Source organism: Danio rerio, chromosome 2 (genome assembly GCF_049306965.1).
Source record: "Danio rerio strain Tuebingen ecotype United States chromosome 2, GRCz12tu, whole genome shotgun sequence".
Lineage (NCBI taxonomy): Eukaryota > Metazoa > Chordata > Actinopteri > Cypriniformes > Danionidae > Danio > Danio rerio.
The window spans coordinates 46,162,554-46,181,541 of NC_133177.1; the positions used below are offsets into that span (position 1 = coordinate 46,162,554).

Below are 18,988 nucleotides of genomic sequence, written 5' to 3' on the forward strand. Positions count from 1 at the left end.
GATAAATTGTGCCAGTTTTATCAGCCCTAGTTGCAACTAATGGAACTGCAAAAGTAATTATATAAACATGCAAACTTACATTACAATGCAATGCATTATGTTATTATACAAAATAACTAAAAACAAACAGGCATTTCTATTGTTATGTTAGTATTATTTATATACAATTTTTCCTTAATACTATTTTTGATAAGCTTATTTATTCTACTTTATTCTGTTTTATTTTATAATTTGATTTGAGCTAAATTTGTTGTGATTGTTTTATTTACCCTTTTTAATATTACAACTTAAGAGTTTGTTTAATTTATTTCAGTGTTTATGTAGTTATATTTTAGTATTAAATAATATACTCTATTAGTAAAAAATGTTTTGATTTAGCTTATGAAATTATATTTTATTGCATTTTAATTTTGTTTCATTTTTATAAATACTTAAATGTGTGTTTTTAATCATGATTTTTGTATAAATAAATAAATAAATAAATAAATAAATAATTCAGTGTTACATTGTCTCTGGCTTAAGGCATTACTAACTAACCTGACCATATTAGCCCCTGCTGGCAGATATTGTAACTACACTATATAAATATATCTTTTACATTGTCAGTCAGTTAAAAAACTTCCGTTTTCAGGAATCAAATATAAATTGCAAATATTTTACATAATTACAACAGCAATTTTACAACCAACCAATTTTTTGAGAGAGCTCATAAAAGCATTAAACTGTCATATATTTGTTCATGTCTGATATTACTATTGAATGATTCAAGAATGTGTCCATTATTACTATATTTTATTTTCACATTTTTAAGGGACATTAGAAAAAAAACATCTTCAAAAGATCTTTTTATACAGAGTGATATATTTTATACCTGTCGTCAAGTTAAACTGAGTTTTTTCATTACTATTTTTCATTGTAATATATCGTCCACGCACAAGTGTGAATACCTCACTGTAACATCTAGCAGACCTCTAGATGATGCTGTCTCTGCATGCAGACAAACACACATATGGATATAAACAAGACAAATCAACATTAAAAGATGCAGAGAAATCAAGACAACAACACAAGTAAAAGCTGTCATGAGCAACACTGAAATGATAAAACAACCCAGTGGTAACAAAAAATCATGATGATAACAAACATGAAAGTAAATAAACTAAAACAAAGTATAAACACTCAGCCACTGAAATGATTTTTAATGAGATGTGCACAGAATGTATGTGTATGATACCTGAAGCATGGCAGAGAGATCACAGTCTCATAGAATCTCCATGTGGCGATGAGATCTTCTCTGACGGGGTTGGTGGAGTAATATCTCCATGCAGCCTGAAATCAATATTCAAAACTGAACATTAAAGGAACACTATTTCAATTATCTGCTTTTACAGCTCAACATCAGAGTTTAAAAGCTGAGTTTCACTATTTTTTAATTCATTCAGCTGATCTCTGGGTCTGGCGGGAGCACTTTCAGCCTAGCTTAGCATAAACTGTTGAATCAGATTAGACCATTAGCATCTCGCTAAAAAAAAAATCGAATTTTCTGTAGCTCTGTAGTTACATCATACAATCTAAATATTATTAATCATACAATGAATCATACAATCGTAAATAAGAGTGATTGTAATTGAAAAGTTGCTATTTTTTAGGTCGATATGGCTACTATATTCTCATTCTGGTGTAATATTTAAAGAACTTTTATAATTACAAAATAGCAACTTTTTATTTCCATTCATGCATGATATAACAGAATAGTCAAGCTTTAAACAAGATAAATATCGAAACTCTTTTTTAAAAGTTTGAGCAAGATGCTAATGGTTTAATCCGATTCATTAATCTATGCTAAGCTAAGCTAAAAGTGCTCCTGCTAGACCCAGAGATTGGCTGAATAGATTCAAAAATGGTAAAACTAAACTGTTTAACTCTATGAGAAATGTAAAATGAGCTTTCTTTTAAAAGTGGAGTGTTCCTTTAAGCAAATGTGCTGTTGAGGAGTGAGCTGAAAATGGGGTAAATTTACTGCTGATGTAAGTTTATAGACCAGAATAGTTGCAATGTGTCTGGTTACCTGTATTAATGAAGCTGCGGGATGTCTGCGTTTCTCAAAGTGTTTCTGTCTGTGCTGTTCCTGAACTTTCAGAGCCAGACCTGAACCAAGAATGCCCTACAAACATAAGAGATTATATTTTCAACAAACCTTTTATGCATTTTGGCCTTTCATTTACTGTATATGACACCTTTTATTGGCAACCAGTAAATGTGCACTTTTGAAATTGGTTTGAAAGTACAGAGACCAGAAAGGGACGTGATGGTGGGGGAAAAAATAGGTGGACGATAAAAAACTGGATGAGAGTGATAGGAAAACTTTTTGTTTTTTTAAGTTTTTGCGTTCACTTGCACAGATGTTTGCCTTATCTAGCAAAGATGTTTTGTAAGGGAATGCAAAGATGCAAAACAAACATTTCCTGTTCACTTCATACATGTCAACCCAGGATTTTTTATTTATTTATTTTTGTGAGGATTCTCCCGTATTTTACCATTCTATCCAGCTATCATCCTATCATTAAGTATTTTCCCATATTTCTGATATATTTTTAATCTTTAAAGCATGCTGAAACTAATATAAAAATGTCTGCATTCACTTTCTTTCCATTAAAGCTGTACATCGATCATCGCCCTTTATATGCAACCTCTATATCAGTGAATACATGTATAAGCAGTGACTGTCGAAAGCGTTCCGTATGATAAACTGATCCCAGATCAGCTTCAGTACACCCCATTTAAAGTGACACCTCTGTTATCAAACAAGTGAAGAGCAGCAAATGAATTTCTCATTTTGTTTTGTTTGATGGCAGAGGTGTCACTGTAAGAATGCAGAGATCTATAATGAAAGCATTCAATTACTTCAGGAACTGTCTGTGTTCATTTAGAAAAAATTAGCAATTAGTTTAAAAAAAACAAGCAGGACGGACATGTTTACAAATTATTAAGTGTATTTGTCTGTTTAAATGTATCTTTTACAGTCTATGGCAGGGGTGGCCAACCCAGTTCCTCGAGAGCCACCTTTCTGTAGATTTTAGTTGCAACCCATATCAAACACAACTGCCTGGTAGCAACTGAAATCTGCAGGAAGGTGGCTCTCCAGGAACAGGGTTGGCCACCCCTGGTCTGTGGTTTATACACACACCCGAATCCCAAAGTGTCCAGCACTTTTGCTTCCCTTTTAAATGGGGTGTACAGAAGCTGATCTGGGATCAGTTTATCATATGGAGTGCATCCGTCAGTCAGCCAGTGCTTGTACATGTATTCAATGATTTAAAGGTTGCATATGAAGGGCGATGAACGAGGCACAGCTTTAATGGAAAGAAAGTGAATGCAGACATTTTTATATTAATTTCAGCGTGCTTTCAAGATTAAAATATATAAGAAATATGGGAAAATACTTAATGATAGGATGATAGCAGGATAGAATGGTAAAATACGAGAGAATCCCAGTAAAAACGGGAGGGTTGACATGTATGAAGGAAACAGAAAGTGTTTGTGGAAAAACGGTTTTGCGAGGGAACGCAAAACATCTTTCCATACCTTCGCAAAACATCTTTGCATTCCATTGCAAAACATCTTTGCATTCCTTCACAAAACATATTTGCGAGATAAGGCAAAACATCTTTGCAAAAAAAAAAAAAAAAGTTTTCCTATCACTCTGTTTTTTTCTCCCACCCAGTTTTTTCCCCCCCACCATCACATCTCTTCTGGTTCTCCATATGAAAGTGCAGATTTTTGACTGTTATTGTCTTTGATAAGACACAACTTTGTACTCATCATGTTCAGTTTTTAGGTATGCGCAAGTATTTGACAACCAAAAAAAAGAATGACCAACTATATCACAGGGCTGTGTTTGTGCCTCCTTAAGTGATAGTTGACCAAAAAATGTAAATTTATTCACTCTTCATGAGCCATACTATGTATTATGTCAGTGGCTACTGGATTACAACATTTTTCAAAAGTATCCTCTTTTGTGATGAACATAAATAAACATCTCTTACATATTTTGAAAGGTGAGTAAATGAGGTCGGAATCTTCATATTTGGGTGAACTAACCCTCTACGCTGCTTGATTTTAAAGTGTTGTCAATGCTTCATTGCTGCACTATTACAATGTTTAATGGACCTGTGACTGCATGCAAAAGTACAACTGACATTTCAATATATGTGTTTACATCTTGTTTGATGCGTTGTAACTTTTTACTTCAACTTTTTTGTGTAATGTATACACGTTTATGCATGTACAACACAAAGCTCTCATAACAGTCCCAAGTCCAGATACTGTATTACTTCCACAAACACCTAAATCATAGCTTGAAGCACAAATGGATAAGAAAATATGGCGATAGTACAATAGTTTACCCGAAATCATAATATCCTCACCCTTCACTTGTTCCAAACCTGGATGACTTTCTTTCTCCTGTTGAACACTAAAGAAGATATTTTGAAGAAAGCTGAACCATTGACTTCCTTAGTATTTGTTTGAAGTCGATGGTTACAGATTTTCCATTTCAACATAAGAAATAAACTCATTTATGTTTGTAACCACTTAACATTTTCATTTTGGGTGAACTAATTGCTTTAAGTGACCTTTAAAGGTAGTGTTGTTCACATCATGGAGAGTTGTAAAATATAAATTTACCACTCTAAAACATTCAGCTGAAGCTGAGAAAATCATGATTGATAAGAGTGTCTTAGTAGTCATTTAAAGTATAATTGTGGATACATTTTAATATCTTCACACATACTGTACATGTTTTTACCATCTTCAGCAGTTTTTTGTTCTTGTACCATCTGTTTCTTCTGTGAAAGAACCGCCCTGGTTGAATGTTGACACCTTGTGGACAAACTAAGTAGTGCAAAAACAATTCAAAGCACGTGCGTATGTGTGGGTACAAAAACCAGCCATCTGGAAACTAAGTTTGCATCTAACACACTATATGTGGACCCTGTTGTACACATTCATTAAGTATTTTCCATTATTTCTGATATATTTTTAATCTTTAAAGCACGCTGAAACTAATATAAAGATGTCTGCTTTCACTTTCTTTCCATTAAAGATGTGCAATGATCATTGCCCTTCATATGCAACTTCTGAATCAGTGAATGCATGTATAAGCGCTGACTGATTAACGCGCTTCGTATGATAAACTGATCCCAGATTCAAACCAAATTAAACATTGGGCTTCAACACACATTCATTCAATCATTTTCCTTCAGCTTAGTCCCTTATTTATCAGGAATTGCCACAGCGGAATGAACCACCAACCATTCCAGCATATGTTTTAAGCAGTGGATGCCCTTCCAGCCGCAACCAGGTACTGGGAAACATCCATACACACTCATTCCCACACACTCATACACTATGGCCAACTTACTTCATTTAATTCATCTATAACACATGTCTTTAGACTGATTGGCTGATAAATAAAGTATTTCCAGGTAGATCCTGATCACATTCAAGTTCCATATAACTATTTCTACTGTCATTGTACAGTCTAAAACAGCAAATAATTAAATCAAAACAAAAGGATTTGGATGACATGCGCATATAAAACTCTTCCTGCACACAAGGTGGGTCTGAAAACAAAACACTCCCAAATGTCTTGAAATACAACATCTGAATAGTGTCTTTAGGCGTGCTAAGAATTTTATTTATTTATTTTCACAAAAAAGACAGCGTACATTTATCAGTGGTGTAAAGTAACAAATTACAAATACTCAAACTACTGCAATTGAGTAATTACTAAGTAGTTTGAAAAATGTGTATTTTTACTTTCCCTTCAGTCCATTTTTAGTGCTGTATCGGTACTTTTACTATCCTTCAACATGCAGTCACTACTTTATTTTTTCTTCAGTCCTGTGATTCCTGTATAATGAAGTACTTCAACACATGGGTGATTAATAATTGCAGCAAACTGTTTGGAAGAATTAAAAGTGTCCAAGTAGATGTCCAAAATCTTTACAAGCATTGACCCAGAGACTGTTTAGATGCATGTCACTGATGAGAAGATGATGGATATTTACTGTATGATGACCGAAATGGCCTTAAACACCCAGCAGGCACCAGACGTCAACATGACGTCAGATTAAAGTTGTACCAACATCGTGGGGGTATTGCATTTTGTTTGGAAATGAAAATCGGGTTGACATCAGAACCCAAAGTCAGGCTGACGTCAATGTCCAACCTAAAATCAACCAAAAATCAACATCTAATGGTACAGCTTGACGTTGTGTGGACGTTACCACTATGACGTCTATCAGATGTTGCCATACTTGATGAATAAATGTCAGTATTTGACGTCAATATGACGTTGGTTTAAGATATTAGCTCGACATTGGATTTTAGTCACTTTTTAACACAACTTAAAATCAACGTCATTTGACGTCTTTAAACGCTGACTAGACATTTAATTTTGGTCACCTGACATCACAACCTAAATTTAACCTAATGTTAACTTCTTATGACATTGTGTGCCTGCTGGGCAATAACTAAATGCACTACAGAATGTTACGTTTACACACATCCACAAATTACATGTAAATCATCAGCTTTTTACAGCGTAATACTCACTACTCACAAGTCTTGAGTACTTTTGAAAGGTCTACTTTTTACTTTACTAGTATTATTTATAACAGATACTTTTACTCTATACTTGCACTATATTTTTGGACAAGTAATAGTAATTTTGCACAAGTATAATATTTCAGTACTCTTTCCACAATTGACATTAATCAACATTCCTCAAGAATGTAAATGTCCCCAAATTAACCTAAAAGTTGGCATTCATTGACAGACTCTTTTGATAAATGTTATAAGCCTAAAAACCAACGGAAATAGAAATTGTAATTATAAACAAAACTCAAATATACAAATGAGCAGCAGTTAGAAGTTATATAAAAACTTATTGTCACAATGTTGATGATTAAGAAGCCATTTCTGAAAATTATACTTAAATGAATCAAACGATACACATTCTCTAATACATTGTTGATTTACATTTCACTATTGTGATCCTTTAAAAGAAAAAAAATAGCTTGACTTAATTTGTCTAAGTGGAATAATGCACCTCGATTTGATTCCAATTATGAATTAAACTGAATAAAAGTCAGCCAGTTAAACCATGAATAATCTTGCAATATTTATTCATTCATTTTCTTTTCGGCTTAGTCTCTTTATTAATCTGAGGTTGCCACAGCAGAATGAACTGCCAACTTATCCAGCATATGTTTTACGCAGCAAATGACCTTCCAGCTGCAACCCAGTACTGGGAAACATCCTTACACACTCATTCACACAAACACAAACACACATTCATACACACACAAACACACAATTATTTAATTCACCTATGCCGCATGTCTTTGGACTGTGGGGGAAACCAGAACACCCAAAGGAAACCCACGTGAACACGGGGAGAACATGCAAACTCCACACAGAATGCAAACTGACCTTTCCAGGACTCGAACCAGCAACCTTCTTGCTGTGAGGTGACAGTACTAACCACTGAGCCACCATGTTGCCTGAAAACTAAACTGTTCCAAGAGCTTGTTTGCATTCCTTACTTATCCTATTTTATATATTCAGTAATAAAAACAATTTTGAAAAAGCATCATAGTGCCTTTTACACATATACTGTAACATGAAATAGCGTAAATGTAAGTTCTGTAAAAAAACAAGCTGTACTTACGGCTGGAAGTGCAAAGAATGATACGCCAATAAGAGCGAAGGTCCCGGCCAGAAGACGCCCTGCCCATGTCTTTGGGGTCTTGTCACCGTAACCGATGGTGGTCAAAGTGATCTGACACAAAAGGGAAATCATATGTCATCAGCAGGATTAAAGCGAGCACGACTAAGAGCCTATCAAAGTACTTGAGCTGTAAAACCGTTAGAAAGGTAGTATTAATGGAGCGGCCGTTAACGTCACGAAAGGAGGTTTAAATGGAGCTGCTATTAAACCATCACTATCTGTACTGATGGAACTAATGTAAATCTGTCACGAATGGAGGTGGTAATGGAGATGCTGTAAAAGGAGCTGCCTCACATTTTAAAAATCACTCTTGACCTTGTAACACAATGTTTTAGATTTGATTGGATCTCTACACGGAGGAAAGCTTTTATGCATGTTCACCACAGCAGCACAGAAATGCTCAAATTTATTGAAAAGGTGCATAAAAAGGTCAAGAGAGAAAGAGAGACAGCAAGCATTTTATTTATTTATTTTTTGTCCCTGCTATTTATTTGGTGTATTTGTAAAGCTGTTTTCATACATTTTCTCTTGTATATATGTGTTTTTATAATAATGCAGGTTTGGTACAAACTTTAAATGTCCATTAATTTAAAAGCAAGCATGGCATGAATTAAAAAAAATCTGTTTATATCCATCAAATTTGATTTTATTATTACTATTTAATATTTATTATTATTATTTTATTATTACTTCCTAATTAACAGTGTACACTGCCTGACAAAAATCCAAGCTTTAGGAACAGCAAATAATAACTTGACTTCTAGTTGATCATTTGGTATCAGAAGTGGCTTATATGAAAGGCCTCTAGATTACGCTTATTTTACCAAAATAAAATATGATCGTGCCTTGATTGTTAATTATTTAATTTGGACAGTAAGGTCTGACTTTGCTGAGACAAAAGTCTTGTCACTTTACATAAATAATGTACAGTATAGAATATAATCTATGCATCTATACATCTCTGCAATGACTCACATAACTTATTAATAAAGTCATCTAGACTAGCAAAGAAAGCGTTCCTGCAGGACTCTCAGAGTTCATCAAGATTCTTTGAATTCATCTTCAATGCATTCTCCTTCATCTTATCCCAGACATGCTCAATAATGTTTGTATCTTGTGAATGGCATGGCCAATCCCGAAGCATCTTGACCTTCTTTGCTTTTATGAACTTTGATGTGGAGGCAGATCTCTCACACGCCCCCATACTGAATGTAACCCCAAACCATGATTTTCCCTTCACCAAAATTGACTGACTTCTGTGAGAATCTTGAGTCCATGCAGGTTCCAATAGGTCTTCTGCAGTATTTGTGATAATTAGAATGCAGTTCAACAGATAATTCATCTGAAAAATCTACATTCTGCCACTTTTCCTAATGATCAACTAGAAGTCAAGCTATTATTTGTTCCTCTTACAACTGGGATCAACGACAAGACTTTTGTCAGGTAGTGTAAAAATTTTACTCTTCAAACAGATGTGTGCACACTTCAAAATCTATTAACATAAAAGTTAGCAAGAAATGAAAATTCCAATAATCTATTACGAACTGACAATCAAATGTAAATGACAGTTTTACCAAAACTTGCATTGTTTCAAGAGGAGGTTATTTTGATCATCAATTAATACAATATTTAAAAACTAATGAACAACATTGTGCACAGATAAATCACTGATAAAATACTGCAATATTTCATAAAATATACATGAACAGTTAGTTTTTATTTCATGGTTACTATATAAGGTCATATACAGTTGAAGTCAGAATTATTAGCCCTCCTTTGATTTATTTATTTATTTTTAAATATTTCCCAAATGGTGTTTAACAGAGCAAGGCAATTTTCACAGTATGTCAGATCATATTTTTTTTTCTTTTCGAAAAAGTCTTATTTGTTTTATTTCGGCTAGAATAAAAGCAGTTAAAAAATTTTTATGAACTGTTTTAAGATTAAATAATTTACCCTTTAAGCTATTTTTTGACTGTCTACAGAACAAACCATCATTATACAATAACTTGCCTAATTACCCTAACCTGCCTAGTTAACCTAATTAACCTAGTAAAGCCTTAAAATGTCACTTTATGCTGTAGAGAAGTGTCTTGAAAAATATCTAGTCAAATATTATGTACTGTCATCATGACAAAGATAAAATAAATCAGATTAGGTTAAATTAGAAACGAGTTATTAAAACTATTATGTTTAGAAATGTGTTAAAAAATCTTCTCTCCATTAAACAGAAGTTGGGGGGAAAATTAACAGGGGGGCTAATAATTCTGTGGGGCTAATAATTCTGACTTCAACTGTACATATCAATTTTATCATTTTGAAAGTTTATTTTTGGCTTGTAAAGGACTCTGTAAGCTACATTTACAATGCTATTTATAAAGTTTTCATGAGCTTCTACACTTTTCCAATTAAAAGCACACAAGCTACTTGGTAAAAACATAAATAGCAAACATTATTCAGGACATATTTGTGTACTAAGTGTTTTTCTCAATTCAATTGAAAGGGGACCTATTATGCCCCATTTTTATAAGAAATCAATGATGCCCCTAGCGTGTGTATGTGAAGTTTCAGCTCAAAATACCACTCTGTGTGTACCACTCAAATTTTTTCCACATTTTTCGAGTGCCTTGGACTGATTTTTGCTGTTTATTCTGATGAATCCCTTACCCAAAGAGCACCGACACATTATTTAAGCTACCCCTTTTGTTTGATTTAGGATTTTCAATGTTTTATAACTGCGAAGTTCACCCAACTTTAAGATGATTTTGAGGCGGAGGAGGAGGGAAAGGGCCATCATCACAGCTTGCGCCTATGGTTTATATAGGGTGTCACTGACTCATTTTCCCACAGGAAAAGAAGGGAGGTAACTTCTGTCGCCGACCACTGACCACTTTCCTTCTCTATGTTTCCTCTGTTGTTGTTGTTTACCACGTCGACGTCTCCACACAAGCTCTTCCTTCTACGTCATTAAACCGCAGAGACGTATCACATTGTCACAAGTTTAATGACGTACAAAACGGAATGCCCCAACAAATCCGATCTGCCTGTTTACATGATAGTCCCAATGTCACATATCTGGCCTCAAAATGATTTCTGAAAATCCCTATGTGTGCTTTTTTTTATTTTGTGTTTACATAGAACAGATCCGATCTGTCACATATGAGCAAAAAATCTAAATTGGGTCACATTCAACTGGCAGTGTAAACAGGGTCTTCGTCGCTGCCATTATTTTCAGCAGGTACGGTGTGAAAAATCAAATGGCAGATTGCTGCTTCTCACCTAGGGCTGTCTATGCTAATGAGAGAGAGATCATCACTAATGAATGGGGCTTTCCCACTCTGATGACATGTACAAAGGGAGAATGCCAATCAAAGTGTTTCTATATGAAGTGTGATTATAAAAAAATCTAATTCATACATTTTTTACCATTAGAGGCTGGCTATATTCACACACTGTTGCCACACAACTGCATTTAAATCCATTATAAAAGTGATTTTTGCATAATAGGCAGCCTTTAAAAAATATTCTGAATGCCTAAGAGTGCTGTGTGTGATTCTCACCAGTCCCCACCAGAGGGCGTCTGCATAGGTGTCAAAGTCCTGCGGGGCCGGTGTCGGTGAAGGGCCATCAGTGTCTCTGTGGAGCTCTGTGGTCTCATCGTCCTTCTCGACCAGATACACCAGGAAAGAAGCCAGGATCAATGACAGGAAGCCGATGTACCACGCTGTGATCAGCTCCTAAAAAACGCACACAGTTGAGTTTGTCTGCAGCCAGGAGATCAAACATCACCAGACACTGATACAGGATTGTTTGTGCTTGCGTATGTACTTTCCCCTGTATGTGTGTGTGTGTATGTGTGTGTGTGTTTATAGCAGATTTAAAAGATGTGAGTGTGTGTTTACGTTGTTTACTGTTTGTATACTGCCGACCCCATCAGTTTCTATGACATGATTCAAACAAACAGGACAATCGTTCCGATGTTGATCGGGGGCTACGGACTGTTTGTGTACATCACATCACATTCGGATACCTTGCTGTGTGTGTATATTGCAGATCCCAGCAGTTTCCAGGTTCCTCCGCGTCTGTCCATTCGCAGCATCCGGAGGATCTGCAGGAAACGCAGACTGCGCAGCGACGTGGCCAACACATTTCCCTGATTACGTACGGCAACCACCGGCACCGAAGCGATCAGAACAAAAATATCTGAGAACATACAAAATAAGCACAAACGGCAATAAACAATAAAGTTAAAACTATAATTAAATATGATTACAAGTATGTTTAGTTACTAAAGGAAAGACTAAACAAAGCCGCAGTTCACTATCAAGCTACACAACATTTGTAAACATTTGAATTTAACCTTGGGTAGTTCAAATTTACTACCCTTTTGTTATGTTGGTGGCTGATTTTGCTCCATTGACTTCCATTATAAAGACATTTTTTGATTGTTGGGCGTTTTCCATGTTGGGAAGAGATCATTTTTACTGTTTATTATCAATTGGCACCATTAACCCGAGCTTGTGAAAATGTTTCCAATTTTTATATAAATAATAAATTATAGTGTGTGTGCTTAAATACACTTAATATGTTTACTATGTTCTAAAAGCTGAGCTACTTATTTTGATTTTCTAAGACATATCAAGGTAAGTGTGCAAAGGTCTCTCTTACACTATCACACACTCACACATGCACACACTTTTTTGCATTGCAACTGATGATCAACGGTAAAAGTGTAAAATATTACCTCTTCCCAACAGGGAAAACCAGCAACAATAAAGAATGCATAATTATATATAGTGTCATGGCATTGCAGTCAAAAAAAGTCCTCATAATGGAAGTCAATAGGGCAAAAACAGTGACTAACATAATAAAAGAGTAGCGAATTTGCCCACAGTGTATTATTGAATTTTTTTATATTTTCAAAGCATTTTCCCAAAGTATATGTCAAAATAAGATAAGTCACCAAAATCCTTCCATTTGCTGAAACACAGAGAAAGTTGTGGCTATGTTAAGACTCCCCAGAGTGGATGAAAACATCCCCAACATTAAACATTTAATAGCATGGGCTTACTTCAAATTCTATTCAGAACTTCAGCCAAATGTTTAAAATAAATCCTTCTGTGAGGTGATTCTGTAGTCATGTGAATTCTGTAGTCGTGTGATTAATAGTCACACTGAATCAATGAATGTAGTTAAATCTGGTAGTTAAATCTAGAAGAGATATAGCTGCAGATACTTGGGCATACGCACATCGATATAGCATAATGTTTTTGACACTTTACAAAAATAGTTTTTGGGCCCTCTCATACACCCGGCGCAATGTGGCGCAACGCAAAAGTTGTTTGCTAGTTTTAGCTAGGCGCAAGAGTCGTTTTGACGTTTTGCTGTTTAAATAGCAAATGCATTTGCGCTCATATGTGCGCCCATAGGCGTTCTGGTCTAAAAAAGAAGGCGTATTGCTGGTGCGTTGCTATTTTGAGGAACTTAAATAGAAGGTTCAAATAGATCAGATCAAAGCTGGTCTATTGTCCAGTGCAGAGCGCGTTAGTTGTGTGCCTGGCTTACACATTGCTTAATACAGACAGGATGTACAGCAATACGCAAATATCTTTACAAATGAAAAATAATCAAAATATTAAGGATATATATAGGATATAATAAGGATATATAGCCTATAGGATATAAATATAAAGGATTAAAATATTCCAAAACATATTATTTTCTAGCCTAAATAAATATAAAAGCCGGATTTTTTTTTTTAAAAAGCGGATTTTTCCATCCTTAAATTAGCAAAAGTGGATTCCGACATGCCCTAATTGCTTTGCACTTTGCGCATAGATCGTCAAAATAGAGCCCTTTCAGGGGCGTCGGGGGAGACGAGAGAGGGAACAAGCGTGTTTTGGCCCAGTACAAGGCAACTTTACATAGTGTGATTACGGCCTTATTTGCTGTGCAGTTTCTGTGCGAGAGCACCCTCTGGCCTTTGGAGGAGATTTACTACTGATCACAGAGCAGTGCTTTTCTGACAAGATGTTCATGACGAGATCAGCTTTTGCTAAAACACTATGTTAAAAAGCAATTAACACACAAAAAAAATCTTATACAGTACCGATGCATCTCATTAAATTAGAATGTCATAGAAAAGGTGATTCATTTCACTTAGGGCTTACTCACACTATGCTATCCAAACTGTGCCTGTGCCCATTTCCCAGTTCGTTTGACAAGTTTCAGTGCTCCAAATCAGGCTCGGGCTTAATTCAGTTGGCCGGTTGGAAGAGGTGTGCCAGAGCTTGATACGGTTGGGCTTCGGTGCGTTATGCTTGTAGTGTGAGGGCAAAGAGCAAACTAAAGAAGAGATTGTTTCAAATAATTTTGTTTACTAAAGCTGTTTTTTAAAACGATGACGTTCTAATTTATTGAGATTCACCTGTATATATCGGCCCCTAAAATCGGAAATTTTTTAATTAAGCATCAATAAAGTGTTCTTGTATTTATTTTAAAGCCCTATTACATGAATTTCTGGAATACTTGATTCTGGTCAATCATGAGATTCCATAATTGAATCATCTTGACTGTTAATATATTTATACAGGCTATATACGCAGTTGACGTCAAACTATTAGCCCTACTTTGAATTGTTTTTCTTTTTCAAATATTTCCGAAATAATGTTTAACAAAGCAAGGAAATTTTCACATTATTTCCAATAATATTTTTTCTTCTGGAGAAAGTCTTATTTGTTTTATTTCAGCTAGAATAAAATAAAAGCAGTTTTTAATAAAAAAAAACACATTTTAAGGTGAATACTGATATCGTTCCTAAGCAATATTTTTATTTTATTGTCTACAGAACAAACCATTGTTGTTTAGTTTTGCCTAATAACCCTAACTTGCCTAATTAACCTTTAAATTGCACTTTAAGCTGATTACTACACTGCAAAAAAAAATGCTTACGTAGATTTTTTTGTCTTGTCTTTAATCCAAATATCTAAAAATTGTTATATTAAGAAGCATTTTCTAGGCAAACAAAAGATAAAGTCTTTTCTTTTTTGAAATAGTATGGCAATATCAAGTGAGTTTTTCCTTAAAAACAAGCAAAATAATCTTGCTTTTGCTTTTGACATAAGATTATTTTTCTTACCCCATTGGCAGATTATTTTGCTTGTTTTAAGGAAAAACTTGCTTCATTTTGGCCCATTATTTTTTAAAACAAGACATTATGTTTTGCTTGTCTAAATATTTATTCTTTATTTAAGAATTTTTAGGTATTTGGACTTGAAACAAGACAAAAAAACATAAGTAAGAAAAGTTCCAGTGTAATATCTTGAAAAATATCTAATAAAATATGATGCACTCTCATCATGGCAATAATAAAAAACAAATATTAGTAATTAGTGATGAAAAAAATCTTCTTTCCGTTAAACTAACATTTTGGAAAAATATACAGGGGGGCTAATAATTTAGGAGGGTCAAGCCACTGCTCTTAACTTTTTGCTGCCATCTTCTGACTAAACAGTAAGCAAGTAGGTTAGTGTAAACTGCATCCAGTCAAAGGTCTCATAATGCAAATCAAAAGTGCAAATAAACCGAAAAGAACCATGAATCACAAAATATTTTTACAGCATAATGCCTGCTTGCTTCTATTGCTTGTAAGTCCATATCTTCTGTTAGTGTGTGTCCTGATTTGCTCCTTGCTGATGTTTAATTAAAGACACTGTGACAGTATATGCATATGTGTGTTTGTGTTTAAGTGAGAGTGTGTGTTTGTTTGGGTCGGTGTGTTGAACTCACCCAGGACACACAGCGGTTTGCGGGCGAATTTGAGCCGTCCTCTCCAGCCTTTATATCGACAGCAGCAGCCGGCGGCCCATATCCTCAACGCAAACTCACCTCCAAAAATAAAGATGGTAAACGTCTCCTACAGGTGAGAGAAACAGTCAGTCATTTTCTTCTCAACACACATACACAAGTACAGAATACACATACACTCACCAGAATCACCAGCCAGTGAGCCGAATCCTTCTCGTGCTCTTTGAATGTTGTTAATATCGACAGAATCAGACATCCCAAAACAATCAGAAACCTAGAGAATAACAAACAGGGATTGTGATCTTTGACCAAATACTCATATCTTAATATCCTAATACACTTCCGACAAAGATTATACAGAAGCATGATATATATAAAATGGATTTTTGCAATCACAGATAACTCCATTTTTAGTCATTTTTAGATATAGGGCCCTGTCATACACCTGGCGCATTGCGGCGCAAGACGCAACGCAATTGTTGTTTGCTAGTTTCAGCTCGATGCAAGAATCGTTTTGACGTGTTGCACCACGCTGTTTAAAGAGCAAATGCATTTGCGCTCATATGTGCACCCAATAGGCGTTCTAGTCTAAAAAAGGAGGTGGGTTAAGGCGCGTTGCTATTTTGAGGAGCTATAATAGACTAGAATAAAGTCCAGCGCAGAGCGCATTAGTTGTGCGCCTTGCTTAAACATTGCTTAATGCACACAGGATGTACAATTTGCAAATATCTTTACCAATAAAAAATAATTAAAGAATTAAAATATTACAAAAATTATTATTTTCTAGCCTAAATAAATTTAAAAACCACTGCCTCCATGCCTTCTTCATCTTGTGGGGGCTTTTTTAGTTTATTTATGATAATTTGCTTTTGTAAAGTTATTATTATTAGTAGTAGTAGTATTTACTATATGCATATTTATACCTGTTTTATTAAAAACAAGCTTAGATTTGCCCACCTGTCAGGTTTTAGACCATATGTGTTAGGATATAACTCAGATTTTTGAACACACTTCGTTATTGTTGTTCATTTATTTGTTTGCTGGAAATCAGAAATGAATTTAGAAATAATTTTGAAACACATCTTTGCATTTAATAAACAAAATTAATTATTTATAGGCTAATGGATGTCTGTGCGTATAACACGTTTCCCTATCCACGAGAGTGAAATTGAAAGTAAAGAATGAGAAGGCTCTTTCCCTCATTCTCACGCTGTAGATCAGGGCTGCTCAATCCCGTTCCTGGAGATCTACCTTCCTGCAAAACGCAGCTTTCACCCTGTTCAAACACACCTGAACCAATTAATTAGGACCTGAACAGCACTTGATAATTAAAGGCAGGTGTGTTTGAAATGGGTAGCAACTGAAATCTGCAGGAAAGTAGATCTCCAGGAACAGGGTTGAGCACCCCTGCTGTAGATGCTCTGCTTAACTGCTTTCTCTCTAGTGAAGCATTCAGTTTTTCCACTTACAAAGTTCGCCATGTAAATAGCAAATGTGCCATGGCGCTACGCAACTGGCTCTTAAAGGAAATGGGAGATGAGACTCTGATTGGTTTATTCTCAAAGCACACCTAAAACTCATTAAGAGAATAAGCTCAACCCTGTTAGACAATGCGCCACAGCGCAAAGCGGTTTTTCCGTCCTTAAAATAGCAAAAAGTGGATTCGGACACACCCTTAATGGTTTTGCACCCTAAGCTTTGCGCCTGGATCGGCAAAATAAAAGAAAAGTTTTTAAAGTATTTTTTAATATTTAGTATTTATACTATATGAAATGCAAAAATACAGTATTTATTTGGATGCATGGTGTGGCTATTGAATGTTTATGTTGATAAACATAAAATTAAAGGTGCAGTACTAGTTATTGTATTCCTGAATCAAAACAAACGCAAATACAGGTTGCCAGATTTAGGACCAGGGGCAGGAGCGAGTCTGACTTTCGAGCCTAAAGATCTGATTTAAGGCTGATTTAAATTGTGTTCTATATAAAAGGGCAGCCTGAAGGAATATTCTCCATATTAAAAGCAGTTTTTGTTCTAACCTAATATGGAATTAATATATTAGAAACGGTTTCTATCTCCTGCTGAACAACAGAGAACTGTCAATGATTACTTCAGGTACACCTAATGTGCTTTATTCAGTGTTAAATGCTAACAATGTGAGTTTGAATGCCATTTTACATGACATTTATTGCCATACAACTGAAAGCAGCAGCAAATAGTTCACCTCAGATCTTGAAAATAAACCGTTTGCAGTTAAACTTTAGAACTGTGACTTAGTTAAAAATAACATATATCAGTGATTCAGCATAATGTTAAAGAGGTTTAGTATGTTTTAATTAGATTATAAAGCGTACCATTCAGTGAATGAGTGCATATTCTGTGCCTCTGAATGGCTGTATTTAAGTTTTGTCTGGTGCAAACAGCTATATTGCTTAACACTGCAAATTCCTGCTCAATTAATGTTTACGTTAGGAATATTTCTATTATTTGCTAATTAATCATGTGGAATCTGCTTTTCAATTCGGAGTCTGCAATGTCCACCGGAGGTCACACTTCAGTCACAGATGCATATGTAACGGAGGCCAGCTAGTGAAGTGCTGTGCAGGTAAATGGTCTTTGGCCTCCTTGTCAGAGCAACTGACTCCCATGCAGAGAGTAACCGATTCCAATCCAGCTTCAAGCGGGTTGGGTGGTGTAGGACCGAAAGAGTTTCTTTTGTTGCCGTAACCCACATGGGAGTCAGGTTTAGGGAGTGTAATGGAGGCCAGCTAGCGAAGTGCTATGCAGGTAAATCTCAGTGACCTCTAAAAAAAAAGTGCTCTAGTAACAGATGCTAGAAACCATGGTCTTTAGCCTCATTGTAAGAGCAACCGACTCCCATGCGAAGAGTTGCCGGTTCGATCCCAGCTCAAAGCGGGTTTGGTGGTGTAGGGCCGACGTGGTAACACATGCTTTGACAGCCTTCCAGGCTGAATGAATGAAATATGCGGTTTTCCAACAAGGTAACCCATGGTGCTGAAATATAACTGACTGAAGTGGCAGCGGGTGGGTTAAAAGAAACAAAACAAAGACAGACGTTCCAGCATGTAACAGATATTTTCAAAGCAGAATATCTGACTTTAGCATTGTTTTTTAGATAAACACGAATGTTCACTTGGCATGTTTTTTAAATATCTGCAAACATATCATGGTTTATTTATGCTTTAGAAGAGTTAAAAACTTACATACAGCAGCTTTAAAGTATTTGGTATTTTCATTCATTTTTTATTCATCAGGGGTCGGCACAACAGAATGATCTGCCATGTGGTATTTTATTTTAAAATACATTTCATTTCAATGCTCAACCCTGAATACACAATCTTAAAAATAAAGGTTTCAGAAAGAACC

The 18,988-nt window shown here is 35.3% G+C and overlaps 1 protein-coding gene across 6 annotated transcripts in view; it reads right to left on the reverse strand.

The window, feature by feature from the left end:
* kcnq3 (potassium voltage-gated channel, KQT-like subfamily, member 3) overlaps positions 1-18,988 on the reverse strand; it is an 85,783-nt gene that overhangs the window by 18,075 nt on the left and 48,720 nt on the right. For 3 of the 6 annotated variants that reach the window (XR_012393705.1, XM_021467847.3, XM_021467855.3), the window contains exons 3-9: positions 15,785-15,875; positions 15,584-15,710; positions 11,826-11,998; positions 11,356-11,532; positions 7,736-7,846; positions 2,069-2,164; positions 1,235-1,329 (exon numbers count right to left, since the gene is read on the reverse strand). Coding sequence is in view for 2 of the 6 variants with exons in the window: in XM_021467847.3 (XP_021323522.1) it covers positions 1,235-1,329; positions 2,069-2,164; positions 7,736-7,846; positions 11,356-11,532; positions 11,826-11,998; positions 15,584-15,710; positions 15,785-15,875 (870 nt within the window). In the remaining 4 variants the exon portion in view is untranslated. Of the gene's footprint in view, positions 1-871; positions 988-1,234; positions 1,330-2,068; positions 2,165-7,735; positions 7,847-11,355; positions 11,533-11,825; positions 11,999-15,583; positions 15,711-15,784; positions 15,876-18,988 lie in introns of all 6 variants that reach the window. The other 3 variants (XR_012393706.1, XR_012393707.1, XR_012393708.1) reach the window with 3 other exon arrangements.